This window comes from Rhinolophus sinicus, chromosome 18, assembly GCF_057876585.1.
Source record: "Rhinolophus sinicus isolate RSI-liver-muscle chromosome 18, RSI-T2T, whole genome shotgun sequence".
Taxonomy (NCBI): Eukaryota; Metazoa; Chordata; class Mammalia; order Chiroptera; family Rhinolophidae; genus Rhinolophus; species Rhinolophus sinicus.
Window position 1 is genome coordinate 44,526,539 of NC_142518.1, and position 25,936 is coordinate 44,552,474.

Sequence of the window (25,936 nt, forward strand, 5' to 3'; positions counted from 1 at the left end):
ATTGTGGCTTAAAATAAGAGAGTAATAGAGATTTCTGGAGGCAAGCAGTCAAGAGCTCTGCTCTATAAGCTCATTGAGGGACCCAGGCTCCTTCTCTCTTACTGCTCCACTACATCTAGGGTATTGTCCTATCCACATTGTCCACCACCACATACATATTTCAAGTATAAGAAAGAGGGACAGTAGGCAATTGAAAAGCACACTCCTACCCTTATAACATGGAACAACTTTAACCCACCATTTTTATTTGCATCCAATTTGTCAGAACATGGTCATATACATAGGAGGGAAGTGAGGATGTATAGTGTTTATTCTGGGCAGCTATGTACCCAGCTACAAACTCCATTAGTGTGTTAGAGAATTTTTATCACAAGACAATTCGCTTTTCCTGCCACAGGTGGTTACTCTAGGCCAAGTGACTGATTGTTAGCTCCTTAGCATGTATCTATGAGGGTTTTGTTCCCTGCACTCACCAGAGAAACTGGAGCCTTCTCTGACCTATCTATTCAGTCTCAGTCAGAAAGTACTCAATAGCCAAGTTTCAGCTGAACAGTCCACCTTTGCCTCTTTGCCTTACCTCTACACCTAACCAGCAGAGATCTGCCAGGCAAGTAAACATGGCCCTTCCCAATGCTCTGATCTCTAAATTTCTCCTTTTTTGTTGTTGTTACAATGCAAAACCTACAAGTTTTGTTTGGGTCTTTCTAGATTTATAGTTGACTGCAAATGTTCCGAACTCTGGGGCTATTTTCATCAAATCCCTCCTGTAAATCACACCATACAAACTGTATTTCTTCCCTTCTTAATCATTCTTTCTCCTCCCCCACTTACCACATCCATCAATCAGGCTGGTCAAGCCAGGACTCAGGGCCCTGATAAGGCTGTCTCTGTATTTCATGTTCCATTTTCCTCTGGAAACTGCTCTGGGAAACCAAGTGCTCCTTGTCAATGAACACAATGGGACTGAGTAATGAACTGCTGCAGTAAAAGGCCAGACCTCTGGAGAAATGGTCTTGAACTCTTCAGATCCCAGTGCAAATTTTCTTGCTCTATAGTTCTGTCTTCTATGGGAAGCAGACTTCCTCCAGGGCATGACTCTCATGAGGAATCCAATGAGGATGGGCATTCATATTCTCCATTTCTTGAGCTTTTAATGCCATGGAATGTCAGAGTGAAAGGGGATTTTTAGAAATCACAAAGCCTAGGTAGTCTAGTTCCCTTCCTTTTATGGATAAACTATGACCCAAAGGAAATAAACATGATATATCCAAGATCACATGGCCAGTCATCAGCAGGATCTGGCCTAGAAGGTAGGCTTCTTGATACATAAAGGTTAATGTGGATTGAATATTGCTATGTACGATGCTTTCTAAGCACTTATATGTATTAACCCACTTAATCCACACAATAGCCCTATCAAGTGGGTCCTATTATTATCATCTCCATTTTACAGATAAGAAAACTGAGGCCCAGATTGGTTAAGTAATTTGTCCACAGTCACAAAACTAATAAATGGGAGAGTCAGAATTCAAACCTAGGGGGTCAGCTCCAAACCTCATACTCATAAGCACTCTGCTTTCCTGTTACTCAGAGTCTGGCAGGACCTGGAAGATTATTTACCCCTGCCTGTGCCTGACCTATGATTGTTTTCCTCAGTCAGCCCGTGATCATACACTGCAGGTAACACCAAGCCCAGTACTCTTGCCTCAATATCATGCTTGTGCCTTTAATCAGAGAAGGTTTTCTGACTGTCAATACTGTAGGGCTGATTGATTTCCTCTTCTGAAGGATGGTTGGAGTAGCCAAGTCTGTAGCCAGAATTAACAAGGGAATATTTAAAGGAACAGACAGACCCCTGTAGGCCAGTTCTTCCACCCAAATTGTCTTATCTGTCAACTATCTGTCTTACCTGGCAAATACAGAAAACGGCAGACCTTCTCTGGAAATGGCAACAACTGCGTCCTGCTGATCCCAGGAAATTTCCCACCCATAGCCCATCTGCAGAGAGGCAGCTGCAGATTCTGTGAGATGGAACGGCAGTGGATTGTATACTGTAGGCTCGCTGCTGCTGAACTGACTCCTGCAGCCTGCTTTATGCTGTACGTTCTGGCATTTGCAGTGCTGATTGCTCTTCCTGAAGGGGAGTCTTCGCAGCAAGGAGGTCACAGGAGGGGACACATGTACAGTTTTAGTTTATACTGTCCTTTGGAAGCATAGTTTTAAGAAAATGGGAGAGATGCTTCTAGTTATCTATACTCTTCAGAAATTGCAAAAATGTATAGATCATACGTGCCACAGGCTTCTTTGGGGGCACAGGGAAAGAAAGCAAAGGTGAAGACACAAAGAAACTGACAGCCTGCAGAGGGGGAAGGGAAACGAAAGGAGAGCACTTCTGTGAGTCTCTGGAGTGCCATTAATAAGAAGTGTCCCCTTAGCTTCCTTCATGGTGTTTCCTCTTCATCAGCAATTGGCACACCCAGAAAGCATTTCCAGCCCTTATTCAAGGACAAGAAAGTATCTGCCTGACCGTGGCCTGTGATCAACAATAGAGGCAATCTTGTGGTTACCAATTTGTGCTTTCTAATCCCCTTATCTTCTCCCTCTTCCCCACCCCCTCCCAACTAGCAACCATTAGTTTTTCCTCTATATTTCTGTTTATTTTGCTCATTTATTCTTTTCTTTAGATTCCACATATAAGTGAGATCATATGGTATTTGTCTTTCTCCGTCTGACTTATTTCACTTAGCATAATGTTCTCTAGGTCCATCCATATTGTTATAAATGGTAAGATTTCATTCTTCTTTGTGGCTGAGTAATACTCCATTGTATAAATGTCCCACAGTTTCTTAATCCAGTAGTCTACTGGTGGGCATTTCTGTTGTTTTCATGTCTTGGGTGTTGTGAATAGTGCTGCAATTAGCATAGGGGTGCACATATTTTTTCAAATTAGTGTTTTGGGTTTTGCTGGATAGGTACCTAAAAGTGAAATTGCTGGGTCATAAGGTAGTTCTATTTCCAGTGTTTTGAGATACTTCGATACTGATTTCCACAGACGCTGCACCAATCTGCAATCCGACCAACAGTGCATGAGGGATCCCTTTTCTCCACATCCTCACCGGCACTTGTTGTTTGTTGATTTATTGATGATAGCCATTCTGACCAGAGCGAGATGGTATCTTATTGTTGTTTTTATTTGCATTTCTCTAATGATTAGTAAGGTTTGTGGAATATAATCAATAATGTTGTAAAGATTTTGTAGGGTGTCCGATGGATACTTGTCTTATTAGGGAGTCCACTTCATGGATGCTATAGATGCCTGACCACTGTGCTGTACACCTGAAGTTGAAGCTGAGTAATAATTAATGTCAACTATAATTTAATATGTATATAGTCACAGGGTGTGGAGTACCACATAGTGAATAGAGTCAATGAAATTGTAACCACTATATACAACGTCAGAGGGGTAGTAAATTGGGGGAAAGCAGTTATCACTTTGTGAGGGGTGTAAATGTCTAACTACTACATTGTTTTGTACCTGAAACTGATAATAAAAAAGAAATGTCCCCCTCTACTCCCTAGCTTTCTTCATGGTGTTTCCTCTTCATCAGCAATTGGCACACCCAGAAAGCATTTCCAGCCCTTATGCAAGGAAAAGAAAGTATCTGCCTGACCTTGGCCTGTAATTAACAAGAGAGACCATTTTGATCCAAGCAGCTCCTTCAGAAGGATACACTTTTCTGCTGCTGATGTATTGACAAACCCGACCTGGTGTTTCCTCTTGACAAATGTTGGCATAAAGGGGTAGAAGTGAGTTTGCCTCACCACCAGCAGTTCTAGAGTTTGGGGTATTATTTGGCAGAGGTTTGAAAAGAACACGTCTGGGTGTCAACTCTAGATGAAAATGATTTTGGGGGTAAATGGCTGTATGAGATGCAGGAAAGAATTTGGTTTGAGACTTCTTTGTTCCCTCATTCATTTTAGCTCTAAGCCCCATGTATCTAGGGAAGTTATAAATACTTCATTCTCACTCTTTTTCCAGATGTATTCTTGTCAAAGCATCAAAGCAGCTTAATGATTGTCAGAGGCAGTGCTGACATTCAATCACAATGCACTGAGCTACTGGTTAGAACTGTATACTATAGTGGTTGGCTAGGAGTACAGTCTTTGGAACTAAGTGCTTGGGTTAAATCATAACGCTACCACTTACTAAGTGTGTAATCTTGGGCAACTTAATCTCTCTTTTTTAACTTATTTTTATTTATTTATTTTACCTTTGGTAAAATGGGGATAATAGTACTACTTATTGATACTTGTAATATCCCTTAATAAGTGTTAGCCATGCTTGAATCCTATTCACTCTTGTTATTTTTCTGGCCAGCACAGGACTAAGATCCTTTCTGTCTAGGCCCCGTGTCAACAGTTCAAATTTGTGTCAGAATTTTTCTCTTTCAAGCTGTTGGATTTTCGCTACTGACTTTTTTAAAACATGTTTCTTCCTTTAAGTCCAGGAAATATATACAAAGGAGCTTCTTTAGCTTTCCCTTATTTAATCCGCTTTCCTAAATTTTTTAAAGTTTATTTTACTTCTAAAGCATAGTTTCTTTACAAACCCAAGTTCCATAACCTCTTGCTCCAAAGCAATAGCAAGGTGTACATGTTCTCAGTTCGAGGTCTTCTCAGTTCAGCCATTAGTGCATCCAACCCTTAGGTATATTTTCATTATTTTGGCCCGATCCAAATTAAACTGTTACTCTTGTTAACAACCACAGAATTCAGAAGAGGGATCACACAGTCCTCAGATGCACCCATGCTGTCTCTGTGTTACTCTGTACTTTTTGTGTACACCCCAAACTCTCTCCACCTGGCATTCACATTGAATTTGAACATATTTTGTTAGACATGACAACTCCCAGCCCTTTTTCTCTCTGTTTCCTGAGAACCACCCCTCCATCACTTCCAAGGAAAACAAACTCTTAGCCAATGGGGCAGAAGTCCAGAAAATCTGAGCAAGCTTAAGTTGAAGGGAGAAACACTGAGAGACCAGCAGAAGGGCATGTGCTAAGTGAACGGGGTTTGGAGGTCATCATCCCTAACATTAGAGAGACATGCACATTTCTTCTCCCTTTTTCTTTCCCTTTGTCTGCAGTTGGTACGTGTGAGGCTCCAGAGGGTGATTATGATCTAGCAGAAAGTGAACCTGACCAGAGCCAGATATTTGACTTTTGAATGTAGTTAGTCCCAGGTGTTCCCTGGATCAAACTTGTGTGGCTTTTAGGCAAGGCAACTTCTGGGTCTTGGTCTTTCTCATAAGAAAAATGGAGTTAATAACATATCATTCATGGAGATGCTAGAAGTAATTTATGGGTGTGTGTATATAACATGTTTGGCAGAATAGAAAAACACTAAGTAAAATTTAGGAGGGACTCCTTAACCCATCCCTAGGAGCCCAGAGACAACAGTTATGAGAGTATGTGTATGAGTGTTCACTTGTACTTGTGGGGTAAAGTCCTTCCTGCATATAAAAGACTGTGTTCCAGGTGTACCTGGTTTACCATTTTTTTATTAGTTTCAGGTGCACAAGACAAAGCAATACTTAGACATTTATGATTTATATACCTCACACTGTGTGAACCCCCCTTTCCCCATCCACTATCCCTCTGACATCGCACAGAGCCATTACATTTCCACTGTCTATATTCCTAATGCTGTACTCCGCTTCCTGTAACCATATACATACACACATATATAAAATAATAGTTGGCATTCATTATTATTCAGCTTCAGGTGTACAGTGCAGAGATTAGGCATCTACATCATCCCTGAGGTGGTCTCCCAAATGGGACAAGTGTCCATCGGATACCCTACAAAATCTTTACATGATTGATTACATTCCCCAAATTAATATTCAAAACCCCATGGCTGTCTTGTGGTTACCGACTATTTTCTAACCCCCTCACCTTCCCCCTTATCTCCCCCCACCTATCTAGCAACCCTCAGTTTTTCCTCTATGTCTCCAAAACTGTTTCTGATTAGTTCATTCACTTATTCTTTTCTTTAGATTCTGCATATAAGTGAGATCATACGGTATTTATCTTTCTCTGTCTGACTTATTTCACTTAACATAATGTTCTCTAGGTCCATCCATGTTGTTACAAATGGTAACATTTCTTTCTTCTTTATGGCTGCGTAATACTCCACTGTATAAATGTACCACAGTTTCTTAATCCAGTTATCTACCGATGGGCATTTTGGTTGTTTCCATGTCTTGGCTATTGTGTATAGTGCCTGCAATAAACATAGGAGTGCATAAAGATTTTTGAATTGGAGTTTTGGATTTCTCTGGATAGATATCTAGGAGTGGGATTGCTGGATCATAAGGTAGTTCTATTTTCAGATTTTTGAGATACCTCCATACAGTTTCCCATAGTGGCTGCACCAATCTGCATTCCCACCAACAGTGCACAAGCATTCCCTTTTCTCCACATCCGCACCAGCACTTGTTCTTTGTTGGTTTATTGATGATAGCCATTTTCACTGGGGTGAGGTGGTATCTCATTGTGGTTTTTATTTGCATTTCTCTGATGGTTAGTGAGGTTGAGCGTTTCTTCATATATCTGTTTGCCATCTGTATGTGCTTTTTAGAAAAATGTCTCTTCATGTCCTCTGCCCATTTTTTAATTGGGTTGTTTGTTTTTTTGGAGTTGAGTTGAGTGACTTTTTTATAAATTTGTGATATTAACCCCCTATCTGATATATCACTGGCAAACATCTTTTCCCATTCAGTAGGATCCCTTTTTGTTCTATTGATGGTTTCCCTTGCTGTGAAAAAACTTTTTAGTTTGATGTAATCCCACATGTTTATTTTTTCTCTTACTTCCCTCGTGCAAGGGGATATATCAGTAAAAATCTTAATCCGGGTAATGTCTGTGAAGTTTCTTCCTATATTTTCTTCTAGGAATTTTATGGTTTCAGATCTCACATTTAAGTCTTTAAGCCATTTCGAATTTATTTTTGTATATGGTGTAAGGAGGTGGTCCACCTTCATTTTTTTGCATGTGCCTGTCCAGGTTTCCCAGCAACATTTATTGAATAGACTGTCTCTACCCCACCGTACATTCTTGCTTCCATTATCGTAGATTAAATGGCCATATAGCCATGGATTTATTTCTGGGCTCTCTATTCTGTTCCATTGATCTATGTGTCTGTTTTTATGCCAGTACCATGCTGTTTCGATTACTGTAGCCTTGTAGTATAATTTGATGTCAGGTATTGTTATACCTCCCACTTTGTTCTTATTTCTCAAGACTGCTGAGACTATCCGGGGTCTTTTATGGTCCCATATAAATTTTAAGATTATATGTTCTATTTCTGTGAAAAACGTCATTGGTATTTTGATAGGAATTGCTTTGAATCTGTATATTGCCTTAGGCAGTATGGACATTTTAACTATATTAATTCTTCCTATCCATGAACATGGTATGTGTTTCCATCTATTTGTATCTTCTTTCATTTCTTTCTTCAGTGTCATAATTTTCTGAGTACAGCTCTTTTACTTCTTTGGTTAAATTTATTCCCAGGTATTTTATAGTCTTTGGAGCAATTGTAAATGTGATTGTTTTTTTTTTAATTTCTCCTTCTGATGTTTTATTATTGTTATTTACAAATGGAACTGAATTCTGAATATTGATTTTGTATCCTGCTACTTTACTAAATTCATCTACCAGCTCTAATAGTTTCTTGGTGGAGTCTTTAAAGTTCTCTATATATAGTATCATGTCATCTGCAAAGAGTGTTAATTTAACTTCTTCATTCCCAATTTGGATGCCTTTTATTTCTTTTTCTTGTCTGATTGCTGTGGCTAGAACTTCCAGCACTATGTTGACTAGAAGTGGAGAAAGTGGGCAACCTTGCCTTTTTCCTGATCTTAAGGGGAATGGTTTTAGGTTTTCCCCATTGAGTATGATGTTATCTGTGGGTTTATCTTATATGGCCTTTATTACGTTGAGATATGGTCCCTCTGTTCCCACTTTCTTCAGAGTTTTTATCATAAATGGCTGCTGAATTTTGTCAAATGCTTTTTCTTCATCTATTGATACGATCATATGAGTTTTTTTCATTTTGTTATGTGGTGTATCACAGAAATTGATTTGTGGATGTTGAACCACCCTTGCATACCTGGGATGAATCCCACCTGATCATGGTGTATGACCTTTTTAATGTATTGCTGAATTCTGTTCGCTAATATTTTGTTGAGGATTTTTGCGTCTATGTTCATTAGCGAATTGGGCCTGTAGTTTTCTTTTTTTGTGGTGTCTTTGTCTGATTTTTGGATCAGAGTGATAGTGGTTTTGTAAAAAGTGTTTGGGAGTCTTCCCTCCTTCTGGATTTTCTGGAAGAGCTTGAGGAGAATAGGTGATAATTCTTTTTTGAACGTTTTGTAAAATTCACCTGTAAAGCCATCTGGTCCAGGGCTTTTGTTTGTTGGGAGATTGTTGATTACGGATTCAATTTCCCTGGTGGTAATCAGTCTATTCAGGTTTTCCGTTTCTTCTTCAGTTAGCCTTGGAAGACTGTACGCCTCTAGAAAATTGTCCATTTCTTCCAGATTGTCAAATTTGTTGGCATATAGTTGCTCATAGTAATTTCTTAAATTTTTTTTGTATTTCTGTGGTGTCTGTTGTCACTTCTCCTCTTTCATTTCTGATTTTATTCATCTGAGTCCTCTCTCTCTTTTTTTAATGAGTCTTGCTAAAGGTTGGTCAATTTTGTTTATCTTCTCTTAGAACCAACTCTTGGATTCATTGATCTTTTGTATTGTTTTTCTGGTTTCTATTTCACTTATTTCCACTCTGATCTTTATTATCTCCTTCCTTGAACTCCCTTTGGGCTTATTTTGCTGTTCTTTTTCCAGATCCCTTAAGTGTGAAGATAAACTGTTGATTAGTGATGTTTCTTTAGGTAGAGCTGAAATGCTATGAATTTCCCTCTTAGAACTGCTTTCACGGCATCCCATAGATTTTGGGTCGTCGTGTTTTCATTTTCGTTTGTCTCGAGATATCTTTTGATTTATTCCTTGATCTCCTGCTTGACCCATTCATTATTTAGTAACATGTTATTCAGCCTCCATGAATTTCTGTGTCTTCCAATTTTTTTCCTGTGGTTCATTTCTAATTTTATAGCACTGTGGTCAGAGAAGACAATTGGTATGATTTCAATTTTCTTAAATTTATCAAGACTTGTTTTGTGGCCTAACAAATGGTCTATCTTGGAGAATGTTCCTTGTGTGCTTGAGAAGAACGTGTATTCCGCAGCATTGGAGTGAAATGCTCTGAAAATATTGATTAAATCCAAGTGGTCCAATGTATTATTTAAGGCTGTTGTTTCCATATTGATTTTTTGTCTGGAAGACCTGTCCCTTGTTGTCAGAGCTGTGTTGAAGTCCCCTACTATGATAGTGTTACTGTTGATGTCTGTCTTTATGTCAGTCAATATCTGTTTTATATATTTCGGTGTTCCTGTGTTGGGTGCATAGATGTTTACTAGGCTTATGTCCTCTTGTCGGATCGATCCCTTTATTATTATATAGTACCCATCTTTGTCTTTTAATATTTTCTTCATTTTAAAGTCTATTTTGTCAGAAATAAGTATTGCAACTCCAGCTCTTTTCTCATTTCCATTTGCATGAAATATCTTACTCCAACCCTTCACTTTCAGCCTGTGTGTGTCTTTTGATCTGAAGTCTCTTGTATACAGCATGTACGAGGGTCTTGCATTCTTATCCACTCAGCCACCCTATGTGTCTTGATTGGAGCATTTAATCCATTTACATTTAAAGTGATTATTGCTAGGTACATAGTTATTGCCATTTTTAAATTTGTAGTTAGATTGTTTTCATCTTTCTTTTATTTACAGAAGTCCTTTTAGTATTTCTTGCAATGCTGGCTTGGTGGTAATAAATTCCTTTAGTTTATTCTTTTCTGGGAAGCTCTTTATCTCTCCATCAACTTTAAATGATAGCCTTGCTGGATAAAGCAATCTAGGTTGTAGACCTTTGTTTTCCATCACTTTGAATATCTCCTGCCTCTCCCTCCTGGCCTTCAAGGTTTCTGCAGAAAAGTCATTTGATAGTCTTATGGGAGTTCCCTTGTATGTAACCCGCTGTCTTTCTCTTCCTGCTTTTAGGATTCTCTCTTTGTCTTTAACCTTTGCCATTTTAACCATAATGTGTCTTGGTGTGGACCTGTTTGGGTTTATCCTGGTTGGAACTCTCTGCACTTCCTCGGGTTGTATGTTTGTTTCCGTCATCAGGTTAGGGAAGTTTTCAGACATTATTACTTCAAATATGTTCTCAATCCCTTGCTTTCGCTCTTCACCTTCTGGTATTGCTATGATGCGCATGTTATTGCACTTGATGTTATCCCATAGGTCTCTTAAACCATCTTCATTGTTTTTTATTCTTTTTTCTTTCTGTTGTTCTGTTTGGGTGATCTCTGCTAACTTGTCTTCTAAGTCACTGATTCGATCCTCTGCTTCATCTAACCTGCTATTAATTCCTTCAAGTGAGTTCTTTATTTCGGTAATTGTGTTCTTTATTTCTAACTGGTTGTTCATTATGATTTCTACATCCTTCTTTATTTCATCTCTAAGCTCCTTCAACATTCTTATCATCAGTGTTCTGAACTCTGATAGGTTGGTTGCCTCTGCTTCATTTGGTTCCATTTCTGGAGGTTTCTTCTGTTCTTTTATTTGGGACATGTTTCTTTGTTTCCCCATTCTGGCTGACTCTCTGTGTTTGCTCCGATGTATTAGGTAGATCCCCTAGAGTTCTTAGTTCTTGCTGGGTTATCTTATGTAGTATGTGTTCTTTATATTTGACTTGCACTACTTCATTCTTCTCCTCTGTATGTGCTCCAAAGATGACTCTTGTGTTGTGTATATTGTCCTGTTAAAGAAGATCTTTAATTGCTTTTCGCTTGTGAGTAGGTGGGGTTAACTCCTAGACTGACTAGTTGTGAGACTTGGCTCTGCCCACTGCAGGGTGTTCTGCTGCGTGAGAGTTGACCACTTAAATGTGGTTTGGCCTCTATGGGCTCTTGTGCCTGTAGAGAATTCCCTCTGGGTGTGTCCCTTGTAGGTCAAACCCGGTAGTACTCTGTTTTCGTCTGGAGTTGGCCTCTGGGTATGTTGAATCTTGTGCCTCTTAAGCTGCGCCCCGGTAGGGCAATTTCAGAACAAAGCAAATCACCAAGCACAACAACAACAGCAGCAGCAAAGAAAAAATCAAATACATTCACATGTAAAAACAACCAACAACCCCCACTCAACACAGGCAAAGATATCAAAGATATAAAGAAAAAAAAAAAAACCAAAACGAAAAGCAGCGCCAGTCTTGGCTTACGCCCACCAAGTAATCTCCAGGTTTTCCTCTGCTCTACCAAAGAGTCCCCTGCGTATTGTGCAGGCAGAGTCGGTCACCTGGTGCCCAGAGTGACATTGGGACTGCAGATTTAGATGTGTGGGCCTGAGGGGTCTGGATGGTAGTTTTTACAAAGCCAGTGCAGTTTCTGCTCTTGCCTGCACATATGCACACTGAGAGTAGCACCACCAGCCCTGTGTTCAGTTCTCCTGAGTCTTAGGGCACTTCTTCCGTGTGTGTGTGTGTGTGTGTGTGTGTGTGTGTGTGTGTGTGGCGGGCAGGAGATATCTGAGCTGCTAAAAGCTGGGAGCTGCATCTGCCACTTACTGCTGATCCCTGGGTGTGCCTCTGCAGTTGTTAATTGCCTTGCCCTAGGCAGGCCAGAATGGGTGGGGGCTGGGGATGAAGGGGTCTTTTCTCTCCCAGCCCAGCCATGTTGCAGTCTTCCTGCAGGCCAGAAAAGGTGGTGGTTGGGGGCAGAGGAGACCCCTCTCTCCTAGCCCAGCAAAAACCACACTCTTCCCAGCCTCCTCCCTGGGCCAGAGCCATCTGCCAGTCTTCCTAGAGCCCAAGCACCAAGGCTCCTTTGCAATCTGACACCACTCCTCAGTTCAGGGGCCAGTTCAAGTCTCTGGAAGGGCGTGGGCAGGATTGGAAGAGCGGGGGAGGGGCCCAGGTATGGAGTTTGTGTCCTTTGTCCAGCCTAGGGCTTATCTTGAGGTATCAGCTGAGGTTATTGCCTCAAATGCTAGATATGCTGCCCCCTTGGCGGGAGAGATCAGCTGTGGGACGCAGGGGAAGAGCCCACCTCCTGGCTATTATGTTCTCTGTTCCGTCCTGGGATCCCCTGCGACTCTGCAGCTGCGGGTGTCGCCGACGTTTCCAACGCCTCAGATGCCGGCCGTGTTTCCGCAACCGTAGTTGCGGCCGCGTTTCCACAGCCACAGATTTGGGCCTCACCTCCACAGCCGAAGGTGCAGGCCAAGTCCCCACAGCCGTAGATGCGGATCACATCTCCACTCTGCTCCCTTCCCTCTTCCGCTGCTCACCCAATTTTCCCACCTGCACGAGTAATCCTTGCATGAGTGTCTTAGCTGTTCTGCGTGATGAGCAGAGAGTCCTTTGATGGGTTATAGATGTCCCGTTTCTGATAAGATCCGGAGGAGAACTCAAAAAGTGCGCCCCGCTGCCGCCATTCCTATGACATCACCCCTGGTTCACCATTTGATTAAACTTCTCTCACCAGAAAAGGCAAATTTCCCCCCAAAATAGGAGTTGGGGACTATAAATAGTATTATTAAAGAATTCTGGCTTCTACAAAAGCATTTTTCAAAAAACAAAACCAAAACCAACAGCTAGTTGTTGTACTTGGGCTACCAAGCTGTACTGAACACAAGTGTCCTGGGAGCTCATGGAAATATTTCTCTGTCTCCACACACACAATTTTATATTCCCAGGTAGAACCTAGATGCAGGAGACAGTTTCTTAGCCTTGATTATTTATGTCAGTGGTGGACATTATAGGCACCAAGACAGAAAATTAAGGAAATTATTGCTGTGAAATAATCACTATCATCATCATCATCATCATCATCATCACTTAATGAGTAACATGTTTTCAATATATTAACTAATTTATTCTCACCTCAAACCTATGTGATAAGTTTTGTTATTATCCCCGTTATATATATAAGACAACTGTGGCAGAGTTAAGTAATTTCCCCATGGTTACATAGGTAATAAATGGTAGAACTGGCTCCCAAACCCAGGTGGTCTGCCTCCACATTCTGTGTTCTTAACCTCTGCACTAGATATGATGAATTACTGAAATATTCCAAACCACATAATTTATTAACTCAACAAGCATTTATTAAATTGATTACTCCCTTGTGTGGGCTCCCACAGCTTTTTCATACCTTTTGTAGCATTTAATATATTCAATGCAAATATTTTTTGATGTCTGTTTTTCTTACTAGACTGGGAGCTCTTTGAGGGTAAAGACCATGCCTGAAGCCTGTTTCACTCACGGTATCACTTATACTAGAACATGGCATGTTCTTTGAGCTGGCCATGGGGCAACCTCTGCTATGTGCTTTGGAGTCAGGTAAATAAACACAGTCTCCAGCATCAGGGAGCTCCCAATCTCTGAGATGGCCAGACATAGGAAAGATGGCATTCCATCATAAGGCAGAGTGAAATGAGACCTGTAATTATTGTCCGTACAGTTTGTTGCTGGAACCTCAGGTAAAGGGTGAATTAATTCTCAATGAACCTGGAATAAAATGTTCTGGGTAATATTGCTATGAAATATAATGTAAAATAACACCATCACTCAATACAATTTAGCTTTAGTTTTATTTTAGTCAATTTCTTAGACATTTTGGCATTAGGGCATTAGCCCTGGTATTCAGAGAAAGATAAACTATACTTCATAGATGCAAACAGCACAGTTTAATGTAATGAGCCATTAAAGACACACATCAGAGTCATGCAGACCCAAGGTTGAATCCCAGCCCTTACACTTATATGCTATCTGACTCTGAATCTCAGGTTTCTTTTCTTTAGCCTTGGTTTTCTGAATTGCTGAAAAAGATAATAATAGTACCTACCAGATGGATTTGTTGTGTTAATCAATGGGTTAAAATAAATAAAACTATTAACAGATTTAGTAGGTACTGAATAAATAATAGTTTCCTTTCATTTCAAACAATTAACAATAAATATATTTGTTTGCTGGCTTATTTACTTAAGTTTTATTAGTTATTTTGAATAGGCAATTTATTCTCATAATATGTAATTGAAAACATATGTAAGGGTGTTGTACAGGTCAGCTGCAGCTTCAAAAATGCTTCCTAGCAAAGTAACCCCAAACCCAGCACCAGTATCACATATATTAAACAAAGGACTTCTATGATAGTATCTGCAAATAACTCTCAGAACTGAAAAAAGAAAAAAAAAGACAAATACCACCCCCACCAAAGACACAAATATTTGAACAGACACTTCTTAAAAGAAGTTATATGGGTGGCCAATAATCATATGAGACTATGTACTACATTATTAATCATCAGAGAAATGCAAATTAAACCCCAATTAGATACTTCTGCATACCCTTTAGATTGGTTATAATTATAAAATACTGACCATATGAAATGTTCGCAAAAATGTGGGTCAAATGGAACTCCCATTCTCTTGCTAGTGAGAATGCAAAATGGTCCAAACACTTTGGAAAACAGTTTGTCAGATTCTTAAAAAGCTAAACATATGCCCATTACATGCCCCAATCATTCCACCCCTAAGTATTTATCTAAGATAAATGACACTGTATATCCACACAAAGACTTACATGAATGCTCATAGCAGCTCTATTCATAATAGCACCAAATCGGAAACAACCCAAATGTCCATGAACAGGTGAATAAACAAAATGCGATATATCCAAGCAATGGAAAACTGCTTGGAAATATAAAAGACGGGACTTTCGATATATACTATAACAGGAATGTGTTTCAAAGTCATTATTCTGAATGAACGAAGCCAAGTATGAGAGTATATACAATTCAATTTATTTAAAATTGTAGAAAATTCAAACTGATCTATAGTGAAAGAAAGCATATCATTGGTTGCCTGGGGCAGGGGTGGAGAGAAAGATGGATTACAAAGGGGTACAGGGAAACTTGGGAGTGATAGATAATTATCTTCATTGAAGTGATAGTTTCATGTGTGTATTCATACATTAAAACTGATAAAATTGTAAAATTTAAATTTGTGCTGTTTTTTACTTTAATTATACCTAATTAAGTTATGTTTAAACAACATCAGTGCCATACCATATTAAATATTTACTTCTTGCTCATGCAACTGTGAGACTTCTGGTGTTCTGATGATTTAGAGTGATTCTACTGGGTTTAGCTTGAGCCTGTGGGGCCTAGGTCTGCTCCAGTTGTCTCTCATTTTTCTTGGACCAGCAACCTACCTAGGTCCAGTTTTGTTATAGTGATGGCAGAAGAGGAAGTGATTGAATAAGAACATGCAGTGTCTTTTAACACTTCAGAGTGACATTGGTGCACTATCATTTCAATCCAAATTCCATTCTCTAAAATCAAGTCACATGACCAAGACCAACATCAGTGAGTTGGGAAAATAGAGTTTTTGAACTCTATTGGGTAGTATGGAAAAGTAATTGCAAACAGTGATTCAGAACATCACAGGTGTATACAGTGAAAAGCCCCCATTACATCCACTATTCTCTACCATCCCAGTTTCCCTCCCTGGAGACAACCACCAACACCTAATTTTTTTGTGTGTCTTCCAGTTATATGCCTGCATAAGTTAATATCTACATTTTCTTCTTTTACATAAATGGTTATATGCTATACATACTGTTTTTATTTTATTTATTTTGGAGACTGCTCTATAATATTATATAAAAAGCTTCTTTTTTTCTGTTTTACTTCTGTATATGCCCTCATATGTAGGTACCATAATTGGTAGGTACCATAATTGGTAGGTACCATATGTAATGTAGGTACCATAGGTACCTCATATGTAGGTACCAGTCCCTTATCTATAGGCATTTTAGCTATTTCTAATAGTTTGCTATTACAGAAAATCCAGCAATTGGCTTCACGTACACATCAATTTATACATATGGAATGATATTTGGATACATCTGATGACTAACTTAAAACATTCTAAAAGCAATAAATTTTATTTTGGTTCAGGTCTTGCCAGTAAAGAGACACTGATGAAACCAGAACTGAGCATTCTTGGAGATCAAGTGGTGATCCAGGCTGGTGGAATATTTGACATAACCTGCAGGTAATAATACCAAGGCCCTTGAACTTTCCCTGATTAAAAGAACCATGGTAGGGAGCTCAGAAAATTTTTTTTTTTATCACACGCCATATTCTTTATTCCTTTTACAACAATAGATAATAAGTTCTGAAAGGTCATATTTCTTGCTATAAGTTTTCACAACGTGTACTTCTCTGGGTGGAGCTGGTTAACTTTTAAGCTGAATCCAGGTGTCTGTCTTTGGTTCCCTTTTCTTATCATTAACTTTTTCACACATTTCAAGAAACTAATTTGACTTTTAAAGTCCTTAATATGCAGAATGTACATTAATTCTTTTGGCAAGGATCTTGCTCTTAACTTATTTGTTTATAACAATGCCAGTAGCACAGCATGTTACAACTGGAGCAGACCTAGGAAATGTTACCTATTTCCTTGATATCTACAGCATCACATTTCTTGTAGATTCACCTGTATGTGGCCAAAGGAACAATTTCATGTTTTTAAAAAAATATCTAGAGAACTAAAAGTGGGTTCCTCTTCTCTTTCCCTTTGTGTTCTTCATTTTGATGATTATTAGAAGATGAAAATTCTAGTAGAAAGAGGATAAGTTCAGTTTGAATGATCCAGGGAGAATCTTACACTATATGAACAGTAAGTATGGGGGTGGGGGAAAAAAAGCAGGTTAGAGATGGAGATGTGAGAATCACTCAAACAAACTGGAGGAAAGTTGAAACTATATGAATAGAGGAGCATAATAAGGGAGTGTGTGTTGAGTGAGGAGAGGAAAAGGTATACGTCATAATCTTGAGAAGCCCTTGTGCTTCAAGATTGCATGGGCAGGAAGGGTATTTGGAATAGTGCATGAAGAATGAGTAAGAGGAATAAACAAGAGAGAATTGTGATAAGGGAGAGGAAGTTTTAAAGAAAAAAGGAGTGGTCAAATTCTGTGGCAGATACATGTGTAGGTGCTCAATAAATGTGTATTGACTCTAACTGAACTGAAAGCAGAGTACAGCGCCCCCTCCTTCTTTAAGCTAGCCAATGCCTCAGTGTATAGGTAAAGGTTAGGTTGTAATGTATGCAGTAGGAAACCCAAGTTAACAGTGGGTTTTAGAAATAAAGTTGAATTAAAAAGACCAAAAGGTGGATATCTGGGGCTAACATCCCAGTCCCATGCAATCATTAGAAACTCAGACTCCTGTATTGTAATCTTCATTAACTAACAGCTTCCACTATGTGGTCCAAAACGGCTACTCAAACTCCATCCACCATGTCTGCATTCAAGCTAGTTGAAAAAAGGAAGGTAAAGAAAGACATGCTCTCTCTCTCTCTCTCTCTCTCTCTCTCTCTCTCTCTCTCTCTCTCTCTCCCTCCCTCTCTCTCTCTTACTTTCGCTCTCACTCTTGCTTGCTCTCTGCTCAAAGACTTAATTTTATTTTATTTTTCAACAATTTTATATTGTTTCATTTACAGCTGATGAAATATTAGTTTCAAGTGTACAACATAGTGATTAGACATTTATACAACTTATGAGGTGATCACCTGATGAATCTAGTACGAATTTGACACCGTACATAGTTACTACAATATTATTGTCTGTATCCCCTATGCTATGACATCCCAGTGACTATTTCGTAAATGCCAACTTGTACTTCTTAATCCCTTTCTCCTTTTCATCCATCACACGAATGCCCCTCCCATCCGGCAACTATCAAAATGTTCTCCATATCTGTGAATTTCCTTCTGTTTGTTTGTTTATTTTGTTTTGTTTTTAGATTCCACATATAAACATATAAGTGAAATAATATGGCATTTTGCTTTATTTTTTTTCTGATTTTTTTTAAATTTATTGGGGTGACAATTGTTAGTAAAATTACATAGATTTCAGGTGTACAATTGTGTATTACATCATCTATAAATCCCATTGTGTGTTCACCACCCAGAGTCAGGTCTCCTTACATCACCATATATTTGATCCCCCTTACCCTCATCTCCCACCCCCCACACCCCTTACCCTCTGGTAACCACTAAACTATTGTCTGTGTCTATGAGCATCTGTTTCTCATTTGTTTGTCTTGCACTTTTGTTGTTTTTGGTTTATATACCACACATCAGTGAAATCACATGGTTCTCTGCTTTTTCTGTCTGACTTATTCCGCTCAGCATTACACTCTCAAGATCCATCCATGTTGTAACAAATGTTCCTATATCATCTTTTCTTACCGCCGAATAGTATTCCATTGTGTATATATACCACAGCTTCTTTATCCATTCATCTATCGAAGGACATTTTGGTTGTTTCCATGTCTTGGCCACTGTAAACAAAGCTGCAATGAACATTGGAGCACACGTGTCTTTATCGCTAAATGTTTTCAGATTTTTTGGGTAGATACCCAGGAGAGGGATTGCTGGGTCATATGGCAATTCTATTCATAATTTTTTGAGGAACCTCCACACTGCCTTCCATAACGGCTGCACCAGTGTGCATTCCCACCAACAGTGTATGAGGGTTCCTTTTTCTCCACAGCCTCTCAAAGACTTAAGCATAAGACCTGACACAATAAACTGCGTAGAAGAAAACTTAGGTACTAAACTTATGGACCTTGGGTTCAAAGAGCATTTTATGAATTTGACTCCAAAGGCAATGGAAGTAAAAGCTAAAATAAATGAATGGGATTATATGAAACTTAAAAGCTTCTGCACAGCAAAAGAAACCATTGACAAAATAAAGAGGCCACCAACTGAATGGGAGAAGATTTTTGCAAACAGTGCCTCCGATAAGGGGCTAGTATCCAGAATATACAAGGAACTCATGCAACTCAACAACAAAAAAACAAACAACCCAATTGAAAAATGGGCAGAGGACCTGAAGTGACATTTTCCAAAAAGGGCAAAGAAATGGCAAATAGACATATGAAAAAATGCTCAACATCACTAATCATCTGAGAAATGCAAATAAAAACCACAATGAGATATCACCTCACCCCAGTCAGAATGGCTATCATCAACAAGACAAATAGTAACAAATATTGTTCTTTTTTCTTAAGATTGCTTTGGCTATTCGGGGTCTTTTGTGGTTCCAAACAAATCTGATGATTTTTTGTTCTATTTCTTTAAAAAATGCCATTGGATTTTGATGGGGATTGCATTGAATCTGTATATTGCTTTGGGTAATATGGCCATTTTAACTATGTTGATTCTTCCAATCCATGAGCACGGAATATCTTTCCATTTCTTTGTGTCTTCTTCAATTTCTTTCAAAAATGTCTTATAGTTTTCAGCATATAGGTCTTTCACATCCTTGTTTAAGTTTATTCCTAGGCATTGTATTCTTTTTGCTGCAATTGCAAAAGGAATTGTTTTTTGTATTTCTTTTTCTGAGATTTCATTGTTAGTATATAGGAAGGCAATGGACTTGAGTACGTTGATTTTGTAGCCGCCAACATTACTGTATTCGTTGATTATTTCTAATAGCTTTTTGGTGGAGTCTTTAGGGTTTTCTATATATAGCATCATGTCATCTGCAAAGAGTGATAATTTAACTTCTTCATTCCCAATTTGGATGCCTTTTATTTCTTTCTCTTGCCTGATTACTCTGGCAAGGACTTCCAACACTACGTTGAAAACAGAGGTGATAGAGGACAGGCCTGTCGATCTACTGAACGTAGATCAAAGGGCTTCAGTTTTTCACCATTAATTGTGAGATTAGATGGGTGTTTGTCATATATGGACTTTACTATGTTAAGGTATTTTCCTTCTATACCTATTTTATTAAGTGTTTTAGTCATAAATGGATGTTGTATCTTGTCAAATGCTTTTTCTGCATCAATTGTTATAATCGTATGATTTTTGTCCTTTATTTTGTTTATGTGATATATCACATTGATGGATTTGCGGATGTTGAACCATCCTTGTGTCCCAGGGATGAACCACACTTGGTCGTGATGAATAATCTTTTTAATGCATTGTTGTATTCGATTTGCTAGAATTTTATTTAGGATTTTTGCATCAGTATGCATCAGAGATATTGGTCTGTAGTTTTCTTTTTGTGTGCTGTCCTCACCAGGTTTTGGTATCAGGGTAATGTTGGCCTCATAAAATGAGTTAGGGAGTACTGTCTCTTCTTCAGTTTTTTGGAAGAGTTTGAGCAGGATTGGTATTAGCTCCTCTTTGAAGATTTGGAAGAATTCACTAGTGAAGCCATCTGGTCCCGGACTTTTGCTTTTGGGAAGGTTTTGGATGACTGATTCAATTTCGTTACTGGTGATCGGTCTGTTTAGATTTTCCAGTTCTTCATGGTTCAGCCTTGGAAGGCTATATGTTTCTAAGAACTTGCCCATTTCTTCTAGTTTATTGAATTTGGTGGCATATAGTCCTTCATAGTATTCTTGGATGATCCTTTGTATATCTGTGGTGTCCATGATAACTTCTCCTTTTCCGTTTCTGACTTTGTTAATTAGTGTCTTCTCTCTTTTTATCTTAGTGAGTCTAGCCAAGCGTTTGTCAATTTTGTTAATCTTTTCAAAGCACCAGCTCTTTGTCACATTAATTTGTTGTATTGTCTTTTTGTTCTCTATTTAATTTAGTTCTGCTCTAATTTTTGTTACTTCCTTTCTTCTGCTGACCTTGGGTTTCACTTGTTCTTTTTCTAGTTCTTTAAGGTGTAACATGAGGCTATTTATTTGGGATTCTTCTTGTTTCTTGATATAGGCCTGTAATAAGATAAATGTCCCTCTTAAAACTGCTTTCGCTGCATCCCAAAAATTTTGGTAGGATGTAGTTTCATTCTCATTTGTTTCTATGTATCTTTTATTCTCTCCTCTAACTTCTTCTTTGCCTCAGTCGTTCTTTAAAAGTATGTTTTTTAATCCCCATGTATTTGTGTTTTTTTCCCGCTTTCTTTTTGCAGTTGATATCCAATTTCAAAGCCTTGTGATCAGAGAATATGCTTGGTATGATTTCAATCTTCTTAAATTTGCTGAGGCTAATTTTATGTCCCAATATATGGTCTATCCTTGAGAGTGTTCCATGTACACTAGAAAAGAATGTATAGTCTGATGTTTTAGGATGAAGTGCTCTATATATGTCAATTATGTCCATTTCATCTAATGTGTCATTGAGGGCTGCTATTTCATTATTTATTTTCTGTTTGGATGATCTATCCATAGCTGTTAACGATGTATTTAAGTCCCCTAGTATGATTATGTTTTGGTCAATTTCTCCCTTTATTTCTGTTAGTAGTTGCTTGGTATAGTTCGGTGCTTCCTTATTGGGGGCATAAATATTGATGACTGTTATGTCTTCTTGTTGTATAGTCCCCTTCACCATTATGAAATGTCCATTTTGTCTCTTGTTATCTTTATCACCTTGAAGTCTGTTCCATCTGATATCATTATGGCTACACCTTATTTTCTCTGGTTACCATTTGCTTGGAGTGTCAATTTCCACCCTTTCACTTTGAGCCTATGCTTGTCCATTTAGGTGAGATGTGTCTCTTGGGGACAACATATGGTTGAGTTTAATTTTTTGATCCAATCTGGTACTCTGTGCCTTGTTATTGGTGAGTTCAGTCCATTTACATTTAGGGTGATTATTGATATGTGAGGATTTCCTGTCATTGTATCTTTAGTTTTCTGGTAAGTTTGTGTCTCCATTGTTTCTTTGCCTTTTTTTGTTGTCTATTATTTCTGTGTGGTGGTATTCTGTGATGTTTCCCTCTATTTCTTCTTTTATTTCAGTATATATTTCAATTCTGGATTTATTTTGAGTGGTTACCCATTAAGTTTATGTAAAAGAAAGTTTGATATTTAGAGTATTCCATTTTCTTCAGCACACTTACTTTCTCCATTCCCATATTCCGGTTAAGGCCTTTACTCTCCCCCTTTTTATGTTTTGGTTGCCACAAATTGTCCCTGTTGATGGTGGTCGAATAGCCTCCTTTAGTATTTCTTGTAGTGCAGGTCGTGTATTAGAAAATTCCCTCAGCTTCTGTATGTCTGGAAAGGTCATTATCCTCCTTCATATCTAAAGGATATCTTTGCTGGATATATTATTCTTGGCTCATGAGTTCTCTCTTTGAATAGTTTGAATATTTGGTTCCACTCCCTCCTGGCTTGTAGAGTTTCTGCTGAAAAATCTGATGATAATCTAATGGGCTTTCCTTTGTATGTTACCGTCTTCTTTTCCCTGGCTGCCTTGAGGATTCTTTCTTTGTCGTTGATTTTAGACAGCTTCAATACAATGTGCCTTGTAGAAGGCCTGTTGGGATTGAGGTAACTAGGTGTTCTATTTGCTTCTTGGATTCGAGGGTCCAGTTCTGTCCACAGGTTTGGGAAGTTCTCATCGACGATTTGTTTGAATATATCCTCTGTTCCCTTCTCTCTTTCTTCTCCTTCTGGTATGCCCATTATTCTTATATTGCTCTTTCTGATGGAGTCAGAACGTTCTCGTAGAGTTCTTTCATTTCTTTTAAGTCTCAAGTCTCTTTCTTCTTACATCTGTGTAATTTCCAGGTTTCTATCTTCGATGTCATTGATTCTTTCCTCCATCTGATCAACTCTACTACCTAAGCTGGTTATTTCATTCTTAATTTATTCTATTGAGTTCTTTATCTCCAGAAATTCTATTTTGTTCTTTTTTAAAATTTCAATCTCTTTCGTAAAATGCTCATGCTGTTCTTTGATTGAGTTTCAGAGTTAATTTAAGTGCCTATCTGTGTTTTCTTGTATCTCGTTGAGTTTTTTCAGAACTGCAATCTTGAATTCTCTGTCATTTAAGTCACATATTTCTGTATCTTTAAGTGCCTTTTCTGGAGACTTTTCACTTTCTTTCTGAATTATCTTGTTGCCTTGGTTATTCATGGCGATTACTGGTTTACTATTTCTCTTCTTAGACATCTACAGAGGTGACTTCTGCAACAGGTTGATAGAAAGCGGTCTTTCTTTTGTTTGCCTGTACTTGTTGGTAGAATGTTTTATTATTTCTCCAACTGCAACTTATTTTTCTTCTCCCACAGGGTAGTGCTATTTTCTCTGCACTATTCCAGCTTCTCACAGAATGGGGGGATTCCCTGGGAGACAGGCTTCTCCTCTGTTAATAGTTCGTCTAGGTCACAGGGCGCAGTGTCCCTGTGGGTATGGGGAGAGCTTTTCATGTTCCAAAGCTCTTCCAGATCCTGATCCAGAGCCCGTATGTTTTAGCAGTTCTGTTTACTCCTGCAGGGATCCGCCCAGATAGGTGGGGTCAGGTGCGTGGTGAGTTGTGAGAGGTGGCCCAGAGCAATGGCGGTGACCACAACCACAGCCGTTCCTGCTTCCATAGCTCCCTCCCCTTTGTCGGAACTTATTGGGTTGTGAATTTGTCTGTGGTCCACAGTTCTCAGAACAGCAAATTTTCTGTTGTTTTGATCTGACACTGCTACTGTTTCGCTTCTAGCACCGGGCAGGTGGGGGCAGGGCGAGCTCTGGTAGGGGAGGGAGGGGGTGGTTAGTCTCAGTGCCTAAGGCTCTGTTCTCTGCTTGGCAGTGAGGGCTTAAACCACCGTTTTCAGCCTTTTTCCCTCAGTCTTTTCTCCGAGGTCTCTGCCGTGAGCGTTGGGTTCAGCCGTGTTATATGCTGTCCCCTCAGCCCTGTGGAGCCCAGGTGGAGCCCTAGCAGTCCGAGTTCTTCCCTCACTCGCAGCTGCGGTAGTTTCGGGAAGCAGCGAGCTCGGAGCACTGGGCTAGGTCTGCGTCCTGCGCCCGCGCGGCTCCGTCTCCGCGTACTTCTCCCTTTCCTCCTCCCTCCACTCACGTGAATCTCCCACCTGTAGGTGATTTCAGTCGGTAGTGGGCCTCTTCATCTTGCCTGTCTGCTGTGCAGGGAGTCCTTTGTGGAGTTTTTGTTGTTCGATTCTTTGTAAATTCCAGGGGAGCTTTACAGAGACTCACCTCACGCCGCCATTTTTCCGGAAAACATTTTCTCCTTCAATTTTCAATGATAGCTTTGCTGGGTAGAATAATCTTGGTTGTAGGTCCTTGCCTATCATCACTTTGTGTATTTTGTGCCAATACCTTCTGGCCTGCAAAGTTTCTGTTGAGAAATCAACTAGTAGTCTTATGAGAGCTCCCTTGTAGGTAACTAGTGGCTTTTCTCTTGCTGCTTTTAAGATTCTTTCTTTGTCTTTAACCTTTGGCATTTTAATTATGATGTGTCTTGGTGTGGGCCCGTTTGGGTTCACCTTGTTTGTGACTCTGTGCTTCCTGGACTTGTATATCTATTACCTTCACCAGGTTGGGGAAATTTTCAGTCACTATTTTTTCAAATATGTTCTCAATCCTTTGCTGTATCTTTTCTCCTTCTAGTACCCATATGATGAAAATGTTGGTATGCTTGATGTTGTCCCAGAGACCCCTTAAACTACCCTCATTTTTTGAAAATCCTTTTCTCTTTTTGCTGTTACAGTTGGGTGTTTTCTGTTACCTTATCTTCTAAATTGCCAATTCAATCCTCTGCTTTATCTACTATTGATTCCCTCTGATGTGTTCTTCATTTCAGTTATTGTATTTTTCTTTTTTGACTAGTTCTTTTTATATATTCTATCTCCATTTTTATGCTTCCTATCTCTTTGCCGAAGTTCTCCATGAGATCACTGAGCATCTTTGTAACCAGTGTTTCAACTCTATGTCTGGAGATGGCTTGTATCCATTTTGTTCAGTTCATTTTCTGGACTTTTGGTTTGTTACTTCAATTGGGACATGTTTCTTTGTCTCCTCATTCTCACCACCTCTCTGTGTTTGATTCTATATATTAGGTAGAGCTGCTATATCTCTTCGTCCCAATAGAGTGACCTTATGTAGTAAGTGTATTGTAGGGCACAGTGGCACAGTCTCCCTGATCACTAGAGCTGGGTGCTTCAGCTGTGTCCCTTGTGTGGATTGTGTGTGTCCTCCTGTTGTAGTTGAACCTTGGTTGTTGTTTGCACATCAATGGGAGGGATTTACCCTCAGGCTGATTGGTTTTGAGTATTGGTCATGACTGCAATGGAGGAGTTGTTGTGCAGGGGGCCAACCCTAAGGAGCAGGAATTATTTTAGCAGGGCTCTGGTGCCTGCCCAGTCTGCCCTTTTTGTGCCTTCCTAAGAGATGGCCAGATGATTCTCTGGCTCGATCCAAAGCTAGCCACTGGGCATGCCAGCCCTGAGGCCTCCTGGGAGGAGCCCTGTTCCAGACCAAATTCAGTTGCAGCTTCTATTCTGCCTGGGGCCAAATACAAGTCACAGGCAGGAGTCACAAAGCAATCTGCATACTGACACCTGCTCTGGGCTGAGAGGTACCCAAAGAGGCCAAACCATGAACTGAGGCTGGCTGCCACTAGTGCCGGACTTGAAGCTGCTCAACAACAGATAATGGACATGCCAAGGCCAGATGCTGCTTTTTTGGGTTTTGTGAATCTTTGAGAAATTTTAGGAAATTCTGTAGCATGAGTCAGACACACCATTTGTATGGAAAAGCCACTGGAAGCAACTTGGGTTGGCCTTCAAGTTGGGTGGGGCAGGGTCTCAGGTAGTCACCAGGGAGTGGTAAATGGTGTTAGCTAGGTTGATGGAGACTCATATATGGTGCCTACCTGTATGATCAGTCTGGGTGAGGGAAGGGCTCAACAATACAGTTCGTCTCCCATATGTCCCTGGCACCTTTGGAGCTGCTGCCCCAGCTCTGCAACTCAGAGTGAGTGAGTCTTTTAT

The 25,936-nt window shown here is 39.5% G+C and overlaps 1 protein-coding gene across 1 annotated transcript in view; it reads left to right on the forward strand.

Annotated features, from left to right (window-relative positions):
- Window positions 1–25,936, forward strand: part of LOC109436875 (vascular endothelial growth factor receptor kdr-like) — a 315,916-nt gene that overhangs the window by 61,147 nt on the left and 228,833 nt on the right. Inside the window, exon 3 of the mRNA XM_074323230.2 lies at window positions 16,140–16,236. Coding sequence (XP_074179331.1) covers window positions 16,140–16,236 — 97 coding nt within the window. The remainder of the gene's footprint in view (window positions 1–16,139; window positions 16,237–25,936) is intronic.